Genomic DNA, 18,056 nt, shown 5'->3' on the forward strand with positions numbered 1-18,056 from the left:
ACTGGGAAAGATGGTGGCCTCGGTCCCCAATCAAGTGGCTTTGAGGAGTGCTGATCACATCTTGGATGTGGTTGCCTTGCAGGTACGTACGCGATAGAGACGAGAGTCTCTCGGTCTGCGGTTGGCCCAGCGGAACGAGGTAAATTGCGGCGAGATCAGGGCGGGCAGGGCTTGATGGTTAGAGCCATGGCGGCGGGCTTCTAGAAGATGTTGTGGAACATGCAGGTCGGCGTACTGGAGGCGGCAAGACGCGGGGCACACCGATAACGTACCAACGCTGCTGTGCCCATCTGTTGGTCGGGAAAGTTGAGTACTACTGTTGAACATTGACAACATTGACCGACCGAGTAAGAATCGAAGAATAGGCGTTATGACTGGTGACTATGCGGCGTGCCAGTCACATCGGGCGATGACTGACAGGAGGAATGGCAGGGGAAGCTAGGTCAGACCTATCCCCGTACCTCCAAGGCAGTGCATCACTCAAGATGGAAGCTCGGGATTGACTTGCGGACTCAGGCATGGCAAGCAGGGAGTGATGGAGGTGACATGGCGGGGCACTGAATCCTCACCAAAGTCCGTGTCGGAACAACGGCGGCCGAGTGAGCCGAGCGGGTGGTGCCGGGGCCAAACAAAAAAGCAGTGGCGCTTGCCAATTAAAAAATAAGTTCCTAGGCAGAAAGATATCATTGGAGGTAGGTTCGCTCTAGAGGAGTTCTTTCCGAGATCAAGGCGCGCTTTCTTCAGCAACTGTCCAATCACAGAAAAAGTTGCAAGAAAGAAAGCGCGGCCCGTCTTTGGGAAGACCCGAATGGGACCCGAATGGGACCCGAATGGGAAGGCTGGGCTTGCAAAGAAGGAAGAAATTTGGGGAACGTACTCTACGCAGTAGAAAAATGGAAAGCATCGGGGCAACGCGCAGTAACGGTGAGTGCCCTCTTACCTTAGATGGGGAGAGTACAGGTACCTAAGGTAAGTACTGCGTACCTACTTCGCTGGAGTCAATTGACGGGATGCAATGACGGCCGCAGCGGCCCGCATAACGAGGCGGCGGCAGGCGCAGCCAGACACCTTCCATTCTTTCCGTTCACTTGCCAGATGGGATTTTGCCGAGAGCCATTGGATTCCTGCATTTTACCTTGGGTTCTTCGTCCCCTTTTCTGTGTGTACCTCGTAGGCGGGCAAGTTGTGTATGCATACCTAGGTATCCTGCACTGTAACTTCTTCCGTTTTCCCGTCTTCCCCATCCCGTCTCTTTTGTCTTACCTTGGTCCCTTAGCCGTGTAATCCCCCGCCGACTGCACACCGACTCTCAAACCGCGGCTGGAGGGGCCTTCCTTTGACTGACAGAGCAAACAACAGGAGTAATGCCTGCTCTTCGGCTTTCTCGAACCAACAACGCCCATACACAGACCAGCAGAGTAGACAGACATTCTGCAGCCCATCTGCCACCATCCTCGTCGCATTCTCATTCTCCTAGTAATATTGGCTGCTGTCGCCGCCGCTCTCGCTTCGCTTCTGGGAAACGACATGCGCCACTGACCGTACTGCGTCCTTTGCCTACGTCCCCCGACCCCCGATCCCCTTGGTCGGTGGTGAACCCCCGTCCACCTGCTTGATTTCTCCATTTTACCCCGTTTTTTCACTCTGCCACCCCCCGTCCGCCCATTCCAGCAACCTGGTGTGTTCCATCGCAGACCCTCTTTCCCAGTCCACGTCTCCAGTTTCTAGCCTCCTTCTCCAGTTCTCGCCTCATCTCTCTCCTCGTCACTTCTCCTCCTCTTTCCTTTCGCCTTACGCCGAGCTTCTCCCACAGCCTTGCCCTCTGCGGCTTGAGATCGTCGACCAAAATCCCTTCACGCCGTCTCCAGCGTTTTGGAGAGACAATGTTGGATTCCTGTACCCCTACTGGCCCGGTCTTGGCAGCATTATGAACTTGCGATTCCTCTACCTACAGAAAGCATAGGTAAGTTTGGCTTCCGTCCTGCGCATTGTGGCCCTCGGGAAGACGGGTGTAACGCACCACGACCACTACCATGGGACTTTTTCACAATTCTTTGGAGAAACCTATGCTGACCTTTATGTATTCTTCTTCCAGGAGCTGCACATCCCCGAGAATCGCGCTCGTCCGCGCATAAATCCGATCTCCTCCACGTTACCTCGACTATCCCGAGCCTCCCGATTTTTCCAATATGCCCGACAAAAACGTAACCACGATTTCCTACGCCGCCGGCGCATCTCTGGCTGCCATTGCCCTTGTCTACGTCTTTGCGCCAACATTTACCATTGACGAGTCGAGTACCTCGTCGTCACGTAGGAAGGGTGTCGTCGGCTTGCGCAATGCTGCAAATGATTGCTTCATCAACTCGACCCTGCAGGCTCTCGCGGGTCTCGGCGAGCTGCGCATGTACCTAATCCGCGAAACTCACCGCCGAAATATTGACGATGAAGGCGTATACTCCCAATTGGTTCAGCCGCCCGGCAAGAGCTACCCGGAATGGAAGATCGAGGGCATGCAACGCGGATTGGTAACACAAGGACTGAAGGATATGCTTGATTCGCTCAACGAAAGGCCCATCTACAAGAAATCAATCTCTGCCATTGAGTTTGTGAGAGTGCTCGAGACGGCATTTAGGCAGCGCATTAGTCGCCAGCAGCAAGACGCCCAGGAATTTCTCCAAATAGTGGCCGAGAGACTCAAGGAAGAGTACCACGCCGGCGAGAGAGCACGTACCCACGCAAGATTGGAAGCCTCACGGGCGACCTCGGTAGGTGCTTCTGTCAATGGGGATGCAGTGCAGGAAAAGCTGGAAAACCTCAACCTGGCCAACGGCAATGGCGATGAGTCCTCCTCAGCATTGCCTACACCAACGATACCCAAGATTCAGACCAATGGCATACATGCGCCTCTGGACGAAGACGAAGGCTTTCCCATGGAAGGGAAATACGAATCCCAATCCGAATGCCAGACCTGCGGCCACAAGACGAAGCCGAGAGAGGAGTCCTTCTACATGCTGACGTTGAATGTGCCTCAAGTCAGCTCCACCACTCTCAGTTCGTGCTTTGACGAAATCTTCAAGACGGAAATGATTGAAGATTTCAAGTGCGAGAGATGCCGACTGATCCATGCCGAAGAATCCCTCAAGAGCGATCTAGCAAACGCACAGAACGAGACTGAGAGGACCGCACTCGAGGAGGCAGTGCGCAAGTTACGCCATGCAATTGACTTTGATCCGGAACATGTCCCTGAGGATGTGCTCCTCCCGAACATTGCCAATGCGCCTAAGCGTAAAATCGCACGGTCGACGCGCCTCACGTCCTTTCCCCGCATCCTTGCCGTCCATCTTTCGCGGTCCATCTATGACCAAACGTCGACCAAGAACTCGGCCAAAGTTGCCTTCCCAGAGCGATTGCCTCTTGGCGGCTTGCGCGATCGTCGCAACTACAAATTATTAGGTCTCGTTACCCACAAGGGAAGTCATCATAGTGGACACTACGAATCATTCAGACGACAGAACACGTATGCTCCGTATTCCAATCAGAATACCTTCCAGCCATCAGGCATCTATAGCAAAACGGCGAGTCCCGCCGCCACCCCACAGCCATCGACACCACAACTCGACGCGATTGCTCGGGGAGTCAGTCCTGCCGTATCGACACCCGACCTTCTGACGCCGAGCTCCGAGACGGCTTCTTCTACCCGATCACTATCATCATCCGACGCTTCGCCGAAGGACCGAGTAAGGAAGAGAATTAGCCCGACATCTGCTCCACGCGACAGGCAGAGAGAGCCCGACTCGGCTAGCATCCGATCCGTACGGTCACTTACTGCCTCGGCAAAGAGCACTGTTTCAAAGATTTCGCAAAGAGTCAATGGAAACAGCACACCTGGAAGCAGTCCGCCTCACTCCACACCAATGGCCGTAGTGCCTCGGCCTCCTGTCCACAAGTCCCGCAAGAAGCAGCCTGCTGATCGCTGGTGGCGCATTAGCGACGAGAAGGTCCGCGAAGCCAAGACTGCCGAGGTCCTCGATCTTCGACGCGAGGTCTATTTGCTATTCTATGAGCTCGAGAGGGACGACAGCCCGTAGAGCGAGGCTGGCAACGTTCCCTCGCAGCTTAGAACGTTGCCTCCCGAGTTCGAGCCGTTCCGGGCCTACACGGCCACCGCCTCGATGAAACTTACGATGCTGCGGTGACCTTGGCTTGTATACATTCTTGAGATTCAATGTTTTGAACATATCACGCACATGCTCTTGTGCGCGCACAAACTCACACAATTATTGCTTGAGGAAGAAAGAGAAAAAAAAGCATCGGCAGGCGTAATAGTCTTATTGTTTATGCATCTACATGGTGGGCGAAGCCGCGAGGAACCTTGATCAGCATTTGAGGTGGTTGTTAGAAGCATTCTTTGCAGAATTGGCTTTCTTTCTTTGTGTTTTTTTCAGAGGGGGAGGTAGAAACCTAGTTGAAAAGAGACGAAGTACGTAAATAGTACGAGGGGGCAAAGACAATCGACTTTGCCACAGACAAGGTTGGATAAAGCCCAATACAGCGTCGTATATCATGGCCAGAAACATATGTCTACTGTAACATGACGAGCTTTCAGATTTTATGTTCGGTAACGTTCCTCCCCCAACGCTGCCATGCACGCATGGTACTTATTCTGGGGACCTGGTTGTCAACACATTGCTGGAGATGACCACGAGGGTACGTAGGATGGTGTGGAACCGATGTCAGTCCGAAAGTCCAATGTAGCCTATGAGGTAAGAAGACATAATATGGAGTATCTACGCTCATGGTACTGAATCGGCATGTTGCGTGCGCAGCAAAGTTAACCTGACTTTATACGATTACTTGTACTCTACTCTGTGCCCATACATGCCGCGAATTCGGGCTCACGGCCACATGAAGAGCATCCCCGTGCGCCAGTTCGCCAACTCTAGCAAACGTTTCCATCGAGGCTGTCTTCCCATCCCCTCCCTTGAGGCAAAGCTCCTCCAGCTAGAAACCCCATGCCAGTAAATACTCCTTTCTCATCCCTTCCTCATTATCGTTTTCCTCTCTATCGCGTCGTACGTCGTGACTCATGATGACTTTTGCTGTCCCAAGATCTCCCCCGCAATCTTGATCTGGTCCGCCTCGCTCAGCGCCGCCTGGCTGCGCACCTTATCCGCCTTCTCTGCATCATACCGCCACAGACCGCCAGTCTTGTCCGCGTCGCCCGTAGCAGGCAGACCGACGGCGGCACCGAGGGACTCGAGCACAGAATCGCCAGCGCCATGGCGATCGGTGAAGTACCTGCGGTCCCAAGAGCGTCCCTCCGTCTTCTCCTTTGCGCGGAGGTCGCGCTGCGCCTTTTCGATTGCGGACTTTTCGCGGCTGACGAGGTCCATGTCGCCCTTTGCGATGCCGTCGGCGACGCCCTTCCAAGCGCGGCGGGACTCGAGAGGGTGCTGCTTGTCGAGGGGCGCGACGATGAGCTTGGAGGTCGGGTGCTGCGATGCGTCGTAGGTGTCGATGAGGGTCTTGGACGAGTTGTGCTTTGCAGCGCCCTCGTGGATTTCAAAGGACTTTGTCCAGACGCCCGTGATGTTGTAGGCTACATCCTTTTCCTTGCCTGTTGGGTAGATTGAGGCGATGACGCTGTTCTTCTTGCCCGAGAGCCATCCCTTGCCCGAGTAGTCGATCTTGGAGGTGTATCCCGTGGAGGAGGTGATGAAGGAGGTGCCCTCGAGTTCGATAAAGGGGGCGCCGAAGATGAGGCCTTCGATGTGGAGGGCGGGCAGGGTGATGAGGTAGGTTTCCTTCTTGCCGTCTGGGGTCGGGATGGTCAGGACGGCGTGGCCGATCTGCTTGATGTTGATCGTGCGGCTAAAGGTCGCTTTTTGTGCGTTGTAGCCCTCGAGGTGGACGCCTGTAGGGAGGTTGGTAATGGAGTAGGCTGTCGCGGGCGGGTGGTGGCTGTTCAAAGAAGAGCGATCAGCATTCTCGTCTGAGCTCTGGAGTCTGGACTATCCTCTCAATGGAAGAAGGGCTCTCTTACCTAACCTGCTCACTGATGAGCTCCGTCGTTCCAGCGTCATCCTCCCACTTGCCGAGGAAGAGCTCGCCGAGGAAGGGGTTCAGGGGCTTCTTCTCATTGCCGTATTGCTCGCTGCGGGAGGCGTACTGCTGCTTGAGGGTGCTGATGAACCACTTTGTGACCAGCAGGGCGCGCTTGGCCGGGTCGGCCTCCTTTGCGGGGGCGGCGAAGATGGAGGGGTGCTCGCACCAGTAGGAGGAGAACTCGGTCAGGGAGGTGCTGGAGAGGATGAAGGGCGGGGCCGTCAGGGAGGAGAGGTCACCGTTGAAGGAGGCGATGGACTGTGAGAGGGCGGCGAAAGGCCATTGTCAGTTGCTACGTTTTTCGTGTCAGGGGGTAGAAGGAAGTGTGGGAGACTGGGTAGCGAGGAGGAAGCAGAGGAAGGGCATACCTTGAGGAAAGCTCCCCAACTGCCCTGGTTAGCCTGGGCTTGAGCTGATGTTGGGGTCTGGGCCGCCATTGTGGATTCGAGGAGTCGCAGTCGTTAGGTCTGAGATGGTATGGCAGATTTGAGGCAGCCGTCGTTAGAGTTGTGAATGGCTTCGAGAATATAGGAGAAGAAAGAATAGGGAGTTGGAGGGTGAGTGTGTTGTGTCTAAGTTTCTCCCAAAAGTTACGGCATGCAGGCGGGGTCTCTTGAAAAAGGGCCCGCGTGTGGTGAGCTGTCTTGGACCTGTCTTTAAGGGAAAGTGGGATGTCGTAGTGCCGCAGGGGTTGGGCGCCTCTCAGTGACCGCAGTCGCTATGCTGGTTACGGGACCTGCTGCTCAGAACAGCTTTTGGCGGGGCTCCCCAACAGCTGAACAGGGATTTCGGAGCTGCGATTTGCAGTTCTGGTGTCTGGGTTGGTCGGTGGTAGGGCCAGATGGGAGGAATGTTTCCACTACCGATGAACGACAGGGAACCTCGAGAAAAGAGTTGGGAAATGAAGCCGATCCGCTCGGTTGGTTGACTAGGCGATGGAGACACAGCTATGAGAGCTGAAAGTGGTCCGTTTCGAGGAATGCTTTCTTGTTCGATTTCTTTATTTCGCTTTGAACAGTGAGGGTGGCTGCCAAGAGGATTGGAAGGAGTCTTGGAAATTAAATGTTGACCGTTGGAAGCCAACGGAAAGACTCAAAAGAGCTTTGCTGCTGTTTAATCCCTTGTCCGAGGGGCAATGCGATGCGATGACGGGCTGGTGGGTGGTGTGGGAAGCTGATTGATAGAGTTGACGTCAACTGTCTTGTCGACCACCACTACAAAAACCAGTTGGCATCCGTGGCATCTAGACCAACTTGCAACAATGCGCGCCGTACTAATTGCAAGAGGCGAAAATGATGGGATGGAGCGTGGCTTAGCTCGCGTCAGTGACTGTGTGTCCAGTGTCGTGTGCGCGCACATAATGAGACGGAGACGTCATCGTCATTGACGCCCCTCGCACTAAACCTCAAGGGACCTGGGACCTTCCACACCCGACTGGCACAGAGTGACTTTCCCCGTCCGAAAGGCCGCCTGCTGCTGCTGCAGCACACCATAGGTAGGTAGGTATGTACCTCAGGTACCCAAGGTACTGTCCCTGCACGATGACAGCCAGCCCGACTCGTTTCGTGGGGCAGCTGCCGCCTAGTTGGTCCAGCCACACACGTGCTCATCTGAGCCTGGATGTTGAGCCACATATTGGGTGGATCCAAGATCCGGACCTGCCCTATGGAGCTCGGCCCTCGATCGGGCCCGAGTTGCACCCCGCCCGAAACCGAGCTGCCGGTGAAGGTGCTTCCCCCACGAGGAATACGGATGCGCCGTAGCATCAGATATATTCGTGTGGAGATTGCTGCCGGAGACGTCAGTCTCTTCGAAGATTTCTACAACAACCAAATAGGAAAGCCTCATTGAAGACGAAACGTGTTGATTTTGTATCCATTGTAAAAGCCTAAAGTTGCCGCGCCATCCCCGAAATACCAACGAAATATAGTTCAATCCTAACCGCCGCCTCTACGCCTGTGTGTTCCCTGGGTATCATCGCGCTCTCATGTCTACCGTTGCCGTCTATCGCCGCCTTCTCACCTTCTTAACAACTTACCTGTAGCTTCTCAACCTCGTCCGTGTTGATCCCCGAATAGTGCCCCTGCACCTCCTCCCCAAGAATCATCCATGGGCTGAGCTTGCACTCCGAGGTATGCTCAACCCAAGCCCACGCCAAACACTTGCTCCCCATACCCTCGCACTCCTTTAAACACGCCTCCGCGCTCTCAACCGCGTGCACCATCCTAGCTCGCTCATCAATCCTCCCAACATAATCCCGCCCCGTCCGAACCGGCATCCTCCTAAACTCCTCCACCGATGGCGCGCCGTAAATCTCCCACAGTTGACCCCAGAACACCGGACTCCTCTCGTCCGCAAACGCCCGTCCAACCTTCTTCATCTCCGCTGGGTCCGCAACCCCGTGGAACGAAACTAGTGGCGAGCAAAACCGATCCGCCATCATCTTGCTGATATTCGGTCTCTCGCCATTGAAGAAATGGCTGTACCGCTCGTCGAGGTACACCCCGATCTTCTGAAATGCCGTCGCGACGAGTTTATCACCCCATGTTTCCTTGAGCGAGTGCTCCTGCGCCGCGGCGACTACATCCCGCCTCGAGAGGAGCTGCTTCGCCGCCTCGTGCGATATTACGACGGCTGACCCGCCATGGGCAAAGCGGCCCTTGAAGTCGCCGACTGCGTTGCCAATGTACTGCGGCTCGTCCGAGTCCCAGTGTGCGAGGAGGAGTCGGAGTGAGGATTTGACGAGGTAGGTATCATCGTCGACAATGACGTACCATTTCTTTTGCGGGAGGTTATCGTAGATGTATTCGAGGCCCCAGATGAACTTGTGCCTCTGTCAGTACGACGCTCTTGCTGTCTTACGTGCGCGAACACACGGGGGAAGGAAGGAGGGAGAAAATTTACCTTGAGCGCATCCAGATCCCACCCGAAACTCTGTCCAATCTCAGTAGCCTTGGCATCATCTCCCTTCTGCACAGCATCCTTGAGCGCGAGATACTCCTTGAACTTGGGCGCATCATGATGCGCCCTCATCTCCGGCATTGCCATGACGCCGCCAATGGCATCGTGCACCTTCACCCCAGCAATCGTCCCATTCTCCCGCGGCGTCCAGTCGCCCACGACCACAAACGCATCCTTATCCCGCGCCGTCAGATCAAACGCTTCAAGCTGCGCCGCGAGCCGGTGGCGGGTTCCGTAGCCCGTCTTGATGAGCAGGCCGACGTCGGTGCGGTACTCGATGGGGAACTTGGCGGGCTCGTACAGCCAGGCGTCCTTTTCGGTTCCCGGGCCGCGCCACCAGTTTTTGAGGCTGGCGGTGTTGAAGCGGAAGGCGAGGACGAGGGGGTTGTCGTAGGGGAGGATGAGGAATAAGAGGGCGTTGCCGACGAGGAAGGCAAGGAAGAGGAGGATGAAGAGGCGTCTTATGCGCGGTGAGGGGAGGAACATGGCTGCTTCTGGAGACAGTGGACGTGATTGGGTGGTTGGATGTGATTCGAGGTGAGGGGTTGGTGGTGGTGTGGTGAGGTTGTCATGAGGTGGTGGCCCCTACGCACCGGCGATTGGGTGGCGGTTGTTGGCGATGCACGTCAGAGTCGCATATGCAGAACCGCGGAAAGGAAGCAGAGCGAGAGAGTAGAAGATCCTTCAATGGGAAGTAGTCGTGATGTCGAGAGGCACACGGGATCTTGGTTGAGAGGGAGGAATGGTTCTCAAGGGAGCGCACGAGTGACGTAAGCTATGCCTTAAGTTGTGGTTGAGTTGAGAAGCAGCCGTCGTCAGCAGGATGAGGCTGGTGTAGTGATGAGGTGGGTCGTCGTCGTGATCATTGAAGATTGTGGAAGATGTCGTTTGAGTTCGTCGACAGGGCGGATAGAATGAAGCTATCGCGATGGGTGTAGATGCGACATTGTAAACGTGAGGTGCGACAAAAACTCTGGAGATGTCGTTGAAGGAGTGAGAAACTAGGTAGCCACGCCAGAAACATCATTGGGTCTGGTGGCTGCAGGACAAGGCCGGTTAAAGAATGAGACCAGACGACTGAGACGGCTAAGAAAAAAAAAAGATAAACACTCGAAAAGCAAAAAGGCCAAGCGCAAAGCAAACTCATGCGCGCCAAGGTGTTGCACCCCATCACAATCCCCCCTCATCTGGCCTGAATAAGCCGCGCCACCGGTACCTAGACAGCGTTGCGTAATAGTCTATTGGCCGGCACAGGCTGGGTGCCTGGCTGAGCCAAGAAGATACCAAGAGCACACCGCGATGGATTCACTAGCAAAATAAAATGAGTGCCGTTTTGCCGTGCTGCGCGGTTTTGTCTTGGGATTTCTTGGTGCTCTTGGAGACTGGAGTTGCCGTGTGGGTGGCCCTGGACGCCCAGCAAACCAAATTCGGCACAGCCCCAGCCGAAGGGATGACACCAAATGGCAAAGGGTCACACCATGAAGCGGATATTTCGAGAGAGACTTGCGCGTCTCATCTCCATGTCTGGTCGAAACGCGCGAGACCCCTTCCAAGACTATCCTCAGAATTGGAAGAAAAGAATTGATCTGATAGATAAAGGCGACGTACGCACTTCGTCTCCGTTCCCCTCCCCCTCATCCCGATGTCGACCAACAGAGATAACCCCTCCACAAATGCCCCTGTTTTTGTTTTACGCCGTCGCGCTTGGTTCGTCATTTTGAACCCTGCTCGATTCATCCCGGCACCTTACGAAATGATGTTCTCAACGAGCCAACGCCCAAAAAGTCACAAGTTTGGGTTCGTGGGGGTTCCACAGCCAGCCCCCCAAACTCCCGTTTTCGGGCGTACCCAGTTACATCGGCACGATCGGACATTTCCCCGGCTGGGAAGAGAGCTCCACGCCGCCGATCACCATCTTCGGGCCAGCCCGAACTGTCACTTTTTCCTCTGCAACGTCAGCATGTGCTCAGTTATGAGCATTTGGATCATTAAGTTATGCGTCTTCGCCTTGTCAGCCACCTCTCGGTATTTTCATGACTATGTCGGAATCACTCTCGTCCCGCTTGACCTTGCCCAATCGAAAGCCCTAGTGGTAACCCGATATACCGGAACATGGCCAGGAACCTGTACTCTGGCTGTGTTCTAACGGGCATGGAATTCTATAAAACATGACCGTCAAAGCTCATAGGACGCCTTCCACTGCTATCGAGATAAAGGCCATGCCTTGCTGCTCAATCCCGAAGCCGTACGCGGTGCTAGATACCTTAACGTATTGCGGCACCGCAACAAGGATGTCCATTGCGTCCATTGCGTCCATCACCGGTCCTCCCGGTTCACGACAACGGATCCTATCACTGGACCATTTTGATATCCGCGGGTATAGTAGAAGAAGGTGACAGTGCAAGTGTACCCAAATCCCGGCCAAGAGATTGCATGAGGATGTATGTGGTTGAAGAGAGCGAGCGATAATATGATCAAGCCGCAAGAGACTCGAAATCGGACAAGATGCGTATTTCGGCAAAGCTGTGGCAGAACCCTACGCCGACAGTGGAGAGCCCATCCAGAGAAAGACTGATGAGACGGGATGCCGGCCAACGACAAGACCCAAGCCGGGGGCGATGACGTACATCGCTAAAGGCACGATTGCCTGCATCATAGTCAAGCCAAACTCCTCGACGAGGTGAGTACGACCGGGAATGATGATGGAGATCCCCAAGCATCTATTGGGTTGTCACTCCATTGACCTCCCTTTTTAGAACTTGGGAGGGCTGGACGATTTACACAGAGAAAACAACAAGGGACGGCGAGACGATTTTGCTGATCTTGTACTTGCGCGCCCATTCCATGTGGCTATGCGTAATTGTGTCCCGATCCCATTCCGAGTTATCTTTCTCTGGGTCTTCTGGCAAGCTTCTAGTAGCCTCATCGACACCGCCTGATGGTGGTCCTTGTTTCTTGCGACTCTGCTAGGGTTGGTTTTGGTCGGATTATAGCGATATTAGTCTGTTTTGTCTCACACTAAGATGCGGCAGCTAGATTCCCGTAGATGCAGCGGCCGTGGAATATGGTTAGGACTAGCTAATCGAGTACCAGATTAGAGTCCGTCTAAGATACCGAGATTATCAAAGAACAATTGGCCGTTGATGGTTCCGACACTGTTTACTGGTCTTTTCCAGTGTCTTGAACAGAGCTGCGCTGCCGGAGGTTCAAGGAATGCAGCTTTTTGGCATCTTGCATGAAAAGGCGTCTGAGAAAATCTCTGTCCAATTGCGAAACTAATTTGAATATGGTGCTTCTGAAGGGGAGAAGAACGTGCAAATCCATGGAGACATTGATGCTAAGGAACATCGGTCAAATGTCACCGAGCAGTTGTGGAAGCAGCTGTCCAGTACGTACAGAGTACTCCGTACAGGGCCGCAAGGGTTCTCATAGCGATGAGCGACAGGGGTGGGCCCCTGAACACTTGGCCGGGGATTTTCCTCAGCGCCTTCCATGACACGAGGAAAGCTCCGTCATCCCTGCTCAAGCTTCCGGTCCGTCTCAAAAAATCGTCGAACATTTCCACATTCCCAAGCTCGCACCAACATCGTGCAATGCGAGCCCGGAGCCACCACAACCGTCGTTGATCATGTCCTCGACCGAAACCACAGCTTCGACAGCACAGATTGCATCACCGGCGGCTACTGTACCGGTGGCAGCTCCGATCGCGGCACCGACAGCGGCGTCGTCCGGCCCAGCCTCGATCTTCAACCTCGATGCCCTTTTCAACAACCCCCTCTTCGCCGGCGGCATCGGCCTCGCGAGCTTAGGCGCAGTCGCAGCCTTCGGTCGCAAAGGCGTCGTCGTCGCAGCTGGAGCTGCTCGCCGCCGCCTCCTCGTGAACGTCGAAATCAGCAAGCAAGATCCAGCGTACCCATGGATTCTCGCGTGGCTGTCGCAGCCGCGCGAGCAGGCCGGCTTCATCGCCTCGCGCATCACCCGCATCCACAACCTCTCCGTTTCGACGACCACTACGACACAACGAGGCGCGAACAGCCCGACGAATGCACACTTTTTCCTGCAGCCTGGCTATGGGCGACATATCGTCAAGCACAAGAATGCGTTTATCGCAATCAACCGCGAGAAGCACAATACGGCCAACATGAACACGGGCGAGCCACATGAAATTGTGCAACTGACGACACTGTGGGCGCACCGTCACGTCTTTGAGGACATATTTGGCGAAGCGCACGCGCTGGCGGCCAAGGCGAATGAGGGCAAGACGGTCGTATACTCTGCGAGAGGCATGGAATGGGCGCCGCTCGGTGATCCTCGGAAGAAGCGACCTCTCGGCTCGGTTATACTGGACGAGGGCGTCAAGGAGGGCATTGTGGACGACGTGAAGGACTTCCTGGGACGACAGCAGTGGTATGTCGACCGCGGTATCCCCTATCGCCGTGGGTACCTGCTCTTCGGACCCCCTGGCAGCGGCAAGAGTTCCTTTATCCAATCTCTTGCTGGTGAGCTGGACTTTAGCGTGGCCATGGTCAACCTCAGCGAGATGGGTATGACGGACGACAAGCTAGCATATCTCTTGACGAAGCTGCCGCGCAGGAGTATTCTCTTGCTAGAGGACGCGGACTCAGCGTTCGTCAACCGCCGGCAGCGCGATGCGGATGGCTACAGCGGTGCCAGTGTGACCTTCTCTGGTCTCCTGAACGCGCTCGACGGTTTGGCAGCTGGAGAGGAGCGAATCGCGTTCTTGACGACGAACCATATTGAGCGTCTCGATCCGGCCCTCATTCGACCGGGTCGTGTAGACATGATGATGCGTATCGGCGAGGCGACCAAGTACCAGGCAGGTCTGATGTGGGACCGCTTCTACGGCGACGTGGACATAGATGGTGCTGGTCGGGAACGTTTCCTGCAGAGACTTGAGGAACTGGGTCTCTTTGGCAATGGCACCGGGGAGACGGCAAACAGGTTCACGAGCACAGCAGCGATTCAAGGCTTGTTCTTGTTCAACAAGAATGACATGCAGAGCGCGATTGATATGGCTGAGGGTCTTATCCCGCGCAAATTTGAGGCCGAGGATGCGATCCCCGAGGGAGCCATCAAGACCAAAGCCTGAAGACGTTTTTCAAGCATCGAGGGGCACATTGGAGGATGTAAAGTTCTGTAACACCATGTATAAATCATCTTGACAAAATCTGAAATGATACCCATGCCCAACACTTAGTCTCGATACACATAGAAACATAGAAACCATGGAATGTCCGCGTGAAGAGCCACAAGCGCAATTACATAAACCACCTGTCGCCAGCTCCTTCTCTGTTGCTCTTACTACTTGTGTCTTACCGTATCTATTCGCTCTCGATGCGCCTTCCGTTGTAACGGCTTTTGACCAACACGTGCGTCCGAACGGTTGGAGAGAAATTGGCACCACTAGTGAGTCAGCCCAGTCAGCCGGTTCACTTCCAGCATCGACGGCAGCTACTGAACATCGACAACCTTATTTCTTCCCAATCCAACATCTCGGATTCTTCTCCACCTCTTAACGTCCGCAATTCCGCGAATACATTGCCTCTCTTGGTACCTAGTTCATCGATCGCGCATCCTTGTACATTTCGGCGGCGCAACAGACCTCCAGGCACATTCAACGCCAACCGTCCGAACCATTGACCCCGCAGCAGGGATCTCACTTCTAGGCGCATTCCGTCTCCTTCGGGCGCTAGGCATCCATCCCAAGACACCACATCAATCCTTCATCTCAACATAAGCTTTTGTCAACAACTTCCATCATCAAACGGCGTCTCGACAACAGACATCACGATGCCGCAGAGGAATCTCTTCGACTTCGCCTTCTCTAAGAACGGCGGCGGAGTACAGAAGAAACCTCGCTCGCCAAATCGGCAATCCCCCACGCAGTCATCATCAGCACCAGGCCCCTCATCCTCGTCAAAACCCACCCAAAAACCATCAGACCGCTCAAGTCCATCACTCGCCGCCGTCGCAGCAGAAACACGCTCTGCGCTTCCCCAGATCCTCCCCCACCTACCCAACATCAACGCCTCGAAATCAGAAGATCTGCACCTGGACTACCTGCCGCCTCTCAAAACCTCAGCTTGCCCGGGACACACGCCGCGCGCAAAGATCAAGATCGTAAACGAGGACTCACTGAACGCGGCAATCGAACTCGCCGCGCGACGACCTGATGGCGGACGTGTGGCGGTGCTGAATATGGCTTCAGATATCCACGCCGGCGGCGGGTGGTTGAAAGGTGCGATTGCACAGGAGGAGGCCATGTGTTATCGCTCGTCGCTTTATCTTAGTTTGCACAAGCGGTATTATCCCTTCAAGCGCCGTGGGGGACTTTACACGCCTGATGTGGTCGTTATTCGGGGCGATATGGCGAGCGGTCACAAGCTTCTGGTTCCGCGGGTTGCGTATAACGATTTACCCGTTGTTAGTGTTCTCAGCATAGCCGCGATTCGGAGACCGGAAGTGGTGAAGCGGAAAATCTCTACACCTGCGGGGGACGAGGAAGTATACGAGTTTGCAAAGGAGACGGATCGGACGCTCACGATGAGTAAGATGAGACTTTGTTTGAGGATGGCGGCGAGTCGGGGTCACAGTCTGCTTGTGTTGGGCGCGTTGGGATGTGGTGCGTTTAGAAACCCTCCTGAGGAGATTGTTAAGTGTTGGCTTGAGGTGCTGGGTGAGGCTGAGTTTGGGGGTGGATGGTGGAGAGAGGTTTGGTTTGCCGTTTACGATCGGAAGAATGAGGGAAATTTTGAGATTTTTGAGGATGCATTGGGCGGTGTTCGGGTTTGATGCATTTCGAGAGCCAAAAAAAAAAAAAAACATTTGACTTATAGCCATGCCTCGACTGAAAACAAAGCAGTGTTGAAATCAAGGACAGTGTGAAGGCAGTGAACTGCTGGGCACATATACTCAGTGAACGATCTCAAGGACGCGCGATGGATGTGACGGGATAAGAACGTAGTTTATTTTGACGAAGAGAAAGGTCCGGTGACGGAAAGGTTTAAATATATCGAAAGAACCCCACCAATCAGCAACAACACCTTTGAAGCTCCAGAACGCGCTCCCAATGTAAACATGTTGTGATCCAAATGGTCGAGTGTCTCAGCCGACGGCGGGCGGTGCGCCGAGGTCGGTCCCACTTCCCCGTTTCAGAACGTGCACTGAAGGCCTGGACCAAGTTCTCAGCCACACTCTGCTCAAAGCCTCAGGCAGTGTCGGTGATGCACTCAAGCATTTGGCTTGACGAGCCTGCAGATTTTGTGTAGGTATGCTAACGAGTAGACCTCGAGTGATCCGAAGTCACCCTCGTATATCTGAGGTCGTATGTCTCGTGCGTGGTTGAGTACCATTCCCTTCCGTTCTGGTCGCCGTTGCGGGGTGTAAGTGCGGATAGCTCGCTGAGGGCGTTGGGGTCCGGTCTCCATGGTGGTTGGGCGGAAACCGCTGGCGCTGGCATACGATGAGTCAACAGACCCCAATAAGAAATACAAAAGTTGTCTCTTAAAGAGCTCGGCAGATGAAGCAGTATAATAAAATTCACTACCTGGGAGTTCAGTGATTTGTTGTTTTTGATGTATCCATTGCTGTACTTTGAATATGATGGGGGGAATGGCGATGAACAGAGCGATGATAGCGATGATAGCCTCAGTAGAAATGCCCATGGTCAGTACAGCGTGATGGGCTAGAAATTTTGATTGATGAGACTGAAAGAGGGAGAAAACAAGAAAGAAAAGAACAGCTTGTATGCTTCCCCGCGATATCAAGACAGCAGAGGTGAGCGCGGGAGAAGAAGGGATCATGTTGACCGTGTAAGTTCGTTCACCTTTTATCGAGCCCTGAGTCCAACGTATTATTCCGACTGGTTCCTGACAGCGAACAGATGGGACGGACTCACGCCAGCCCAGGGTCGGTTGGACTAAGCCTCAAGAGCCCGGCACACATTTAATCCGGGGATACTTGAGACACTTTCCGGTGACTTCTGAGATTTAGCAAAGGTTGCCGGGGCCGTAAGTATCATGGTAAGATCCCAGATGTATGTATCGGGATCCTTGCACGGTAAACCCCCACTTGAACCGGCCCCATATACAAGCTGCTCCGTACGTCACTCTTGACCCCGCGTTGACCCCGCTACTCCCAATCGCAGTGGTCTAATCTCCCTCCTCATTCTACGTCCCCGAACATCTTCTCTCCTCATAAACGCATGTTTGCTGCCCTGTCATGATTGGATTAACAAGGAAAGGGGATTTCTAAGCCCCTCTCCACGCAAAACAGGATGCCTAGTAACATCACGCGCAGTTGCGCTTCTATATAACAGGGCTTGGACGAGGAGTGGCCACACTTTACCAGCAGAGGCACCCCTTTCTGAAGAGGTTGTATCTCTGGTGTTTTGTCCCCTCCCCACTGAGTTAATTCTGATTGAATGAGGACAGTCCAGTCTATAACGATAGCTTGGTAATGAGATCTGGTGGATCAACAAGGATAAAGAAACATGTGACCTGATGAGTCCGAGATAGAATGAAAGGGAATATTTGAGAGCGATCTGAACGGTGCCGATATTTGATGCAAACCGAAAGAATCATCACTCGCAGCAACGTCGCGATGCTTCAAGAATGGAGACTTTATTTGCTAGCAACCCTCGTAGAATTTCCCAGCACCGAGTGATTCCGAAATCGGCAATCTGCGTGGTGCTTAAGGAAATTGGTTTTCAACAAAGGAACATCACCTAGACGCTCAGCGGACGCAACGAGAAATCTGACATTAAGATTTGGGGAAGCAACAGGAGAAAGTCGTTCCGTAAGCCTTGATGCTTGTATCATGCAATAGAGTACCAGATACATTACGCCAGAGTTCCGAACACCCCAAACACAGTCCCGTCTGCGGGGCACCGACCGGCGGGTCCCACATCTCCGTGTACATTCAATGCATCGGACCATGGTCCGAGCTGGACTCGGAGTACTGGTGATGTA

General features: G+C 54.1%; 5 protein-coding genes across 5 annotated transcripts; 3 read left to right on the plus strand and 2 right to left on the minus strand.

Moving 5' to 3' along the window:
- The first annotated feature begins 1,385 nt into the window (after positions 1-1,385).
- Positions 1,386-4,571, plus strand: HER10_EVM0006631 (ubiquitin carboxyl-terminal hydrolase). Its single transcript, XM_035476212.1, has one exon. It carries the CDS (start codon positions 2,190-2,192, stop codon positions 4,086-4,088), a length of 1,899 nt encoding a protein of 632 aa, XP_035330735.1. The 5' UTR covers positions 1,386-2,189; the 3' UTR covers positions 4,089-4,571.
- A 264-nt stretch (positions 4,572-4,835) lies between these two features.
- Positions 4,836-7,337, minus strand: HER10_EVM0013456 (oxysterol-binding protein). Its single transcript, XM_035482812.1, has 3 exons — positions 6,474-7,337; positions 6,044-6,363; positions 4,836-5,961 (listed from the first exon to the last, which is right to left on the minus strand). Exons 1-3 carry the CDS (start codon positions 6,540-6,542, stop codon positions 5,085-5,087), a joined length of 1,266 nt encoding a protein of 421 aa, XP_035331113.1. The 5' UTR covers positions 6,543-7,337; the 3' UTR covers positions 4,836-5,084.
- Positions 7,338-7,946: 609 nt separating this feature from the next.
- HER10_EVM0004846 (glycosyltransferase family 31) lies at positions 7,947-10,404 on the minus strand. Its single transcript, XM_035474477.1, has 2 exons — positions 9,010-10,404; positions 7,947-8,929 (listed from the first exon to the last, which is right to left on the minus strand). Exons 1-2 carry the CDS (start codon positions 9,550-9,552, stop codon positions 8,132-8,134), a joined length of 1,341 nt encoding a protein of 446 aa, XP_035330624.1. The 5' UTR covers positions 9,553-10,404; the 3' UTR covers positions 7,947-8,131.
- A 2,227-nt stretch (positions 10,405-12,631) lies between these two features.
- On the plus strand, positions 12,632-14,276 carry HER10_EVM0007206 (uncharacterized protein). The gene has a single exon (XM_035476770.1). It carries the CDS (start codon positions 12,695-12,697, stop codon positions 14,174-14,176), a length of 1,482 nt encoding a protein of 493 aa, XP_035330772.1. The 5' UTR covers positions 12,632-12,694; the 3' UTR covers positions 14,177-14,276.
- Positions 14,277-14,319: 43 nt separating this feature from the next.
- On the plus strand, positions 14,320-16,038 carry HER10_EVM0006225 (uncharacterized protein). Its single transcript, XM_035475817.1, has one exon. It carries the CDS (start codon positions 14,878-14,880, stop codon positions 15,877-15,879), a length of 1,002 nt encoding a protein of 333 aa, XP_035330716.1. The 5' UTR covers positions 14,320-14,877; the 3' UTR covers positions 15,880-16,038.
- Positions 16,039-18,056: the final 2,018 nt, after the last annotated feature.

The sequence above is a fragment of the Colletotrichum scovillei genome (genome assembly GCF_011075155.1).
Source record: "Colletotrichum scovillei strain TJNH1 chromosome Unknown Contig00008, whole genome shotgun sequence".
Taxonomy (NCBI): domain Eukaryota; kingdom Fungi; phylum Ascomycota; class Sordariomycetes; order Glomerellales; family Glomerellaceae; genus Colletotrichum; species Colletotrichum scovillei.

Coding starts and splice junctions, on each gene's coding strand:
- HER10_EVM0006631 (XM_035476212.1), top strand. CDS start 2,190: ATGCCCGACAAAAACGTAACCACGATTTCCTACGCCGCCGGCGCATCT.
- HER10_EVM0013456 (XM_035482812.1), bottom strand. CDS start 6,542: ATGGCGGCCCAGACCCCAACATCAGCTCAAGCCCAGGCTAACCAGGGC. Junction 6,364..6,473: donor GTTGGGGAGCTTTCCTCAAG/GTATGCCCTTCC, acceptor GCCCTCTCACAG/TCCATCGCCTCCTTCAACGG. Junction 5,962..6,043: donor CTCATCAGTGAGCAGGTTAG/GTAAGAGAGCCC, acceptor TTCTTTGAACAG/CCACCACCCGCCCGCGACAG.
- HER10_EVM0004846 (XM_035474477.1), bottom strand. CDS start 9,552: ATGTTCCTCCCCTCACCGCGCATAAGACGCCTCTTCATCCTCCTCTTC. Junction 8,930..9,009: donor GGGATCTGGATGCGCTCAAG/GTAAATTTTCTC, acceptor CAGAGGCACAAG/TTCATCTGGGGCCTCGAATA.
- HER10_EVM0007206 (XM_035476770.1), top strand. CDS start 12,695: ATGTCCTCGACCGAAACCACAGCTTCGACAGCACAGATTGCATCACCG.
- HER10_EVM0006225 (XM_035475817.1), top strand. CDS start 14,878: ATGCCGCAGAGGAATCTCTTCGACTTCGCCTTCTCTAAGAACGGCGGC.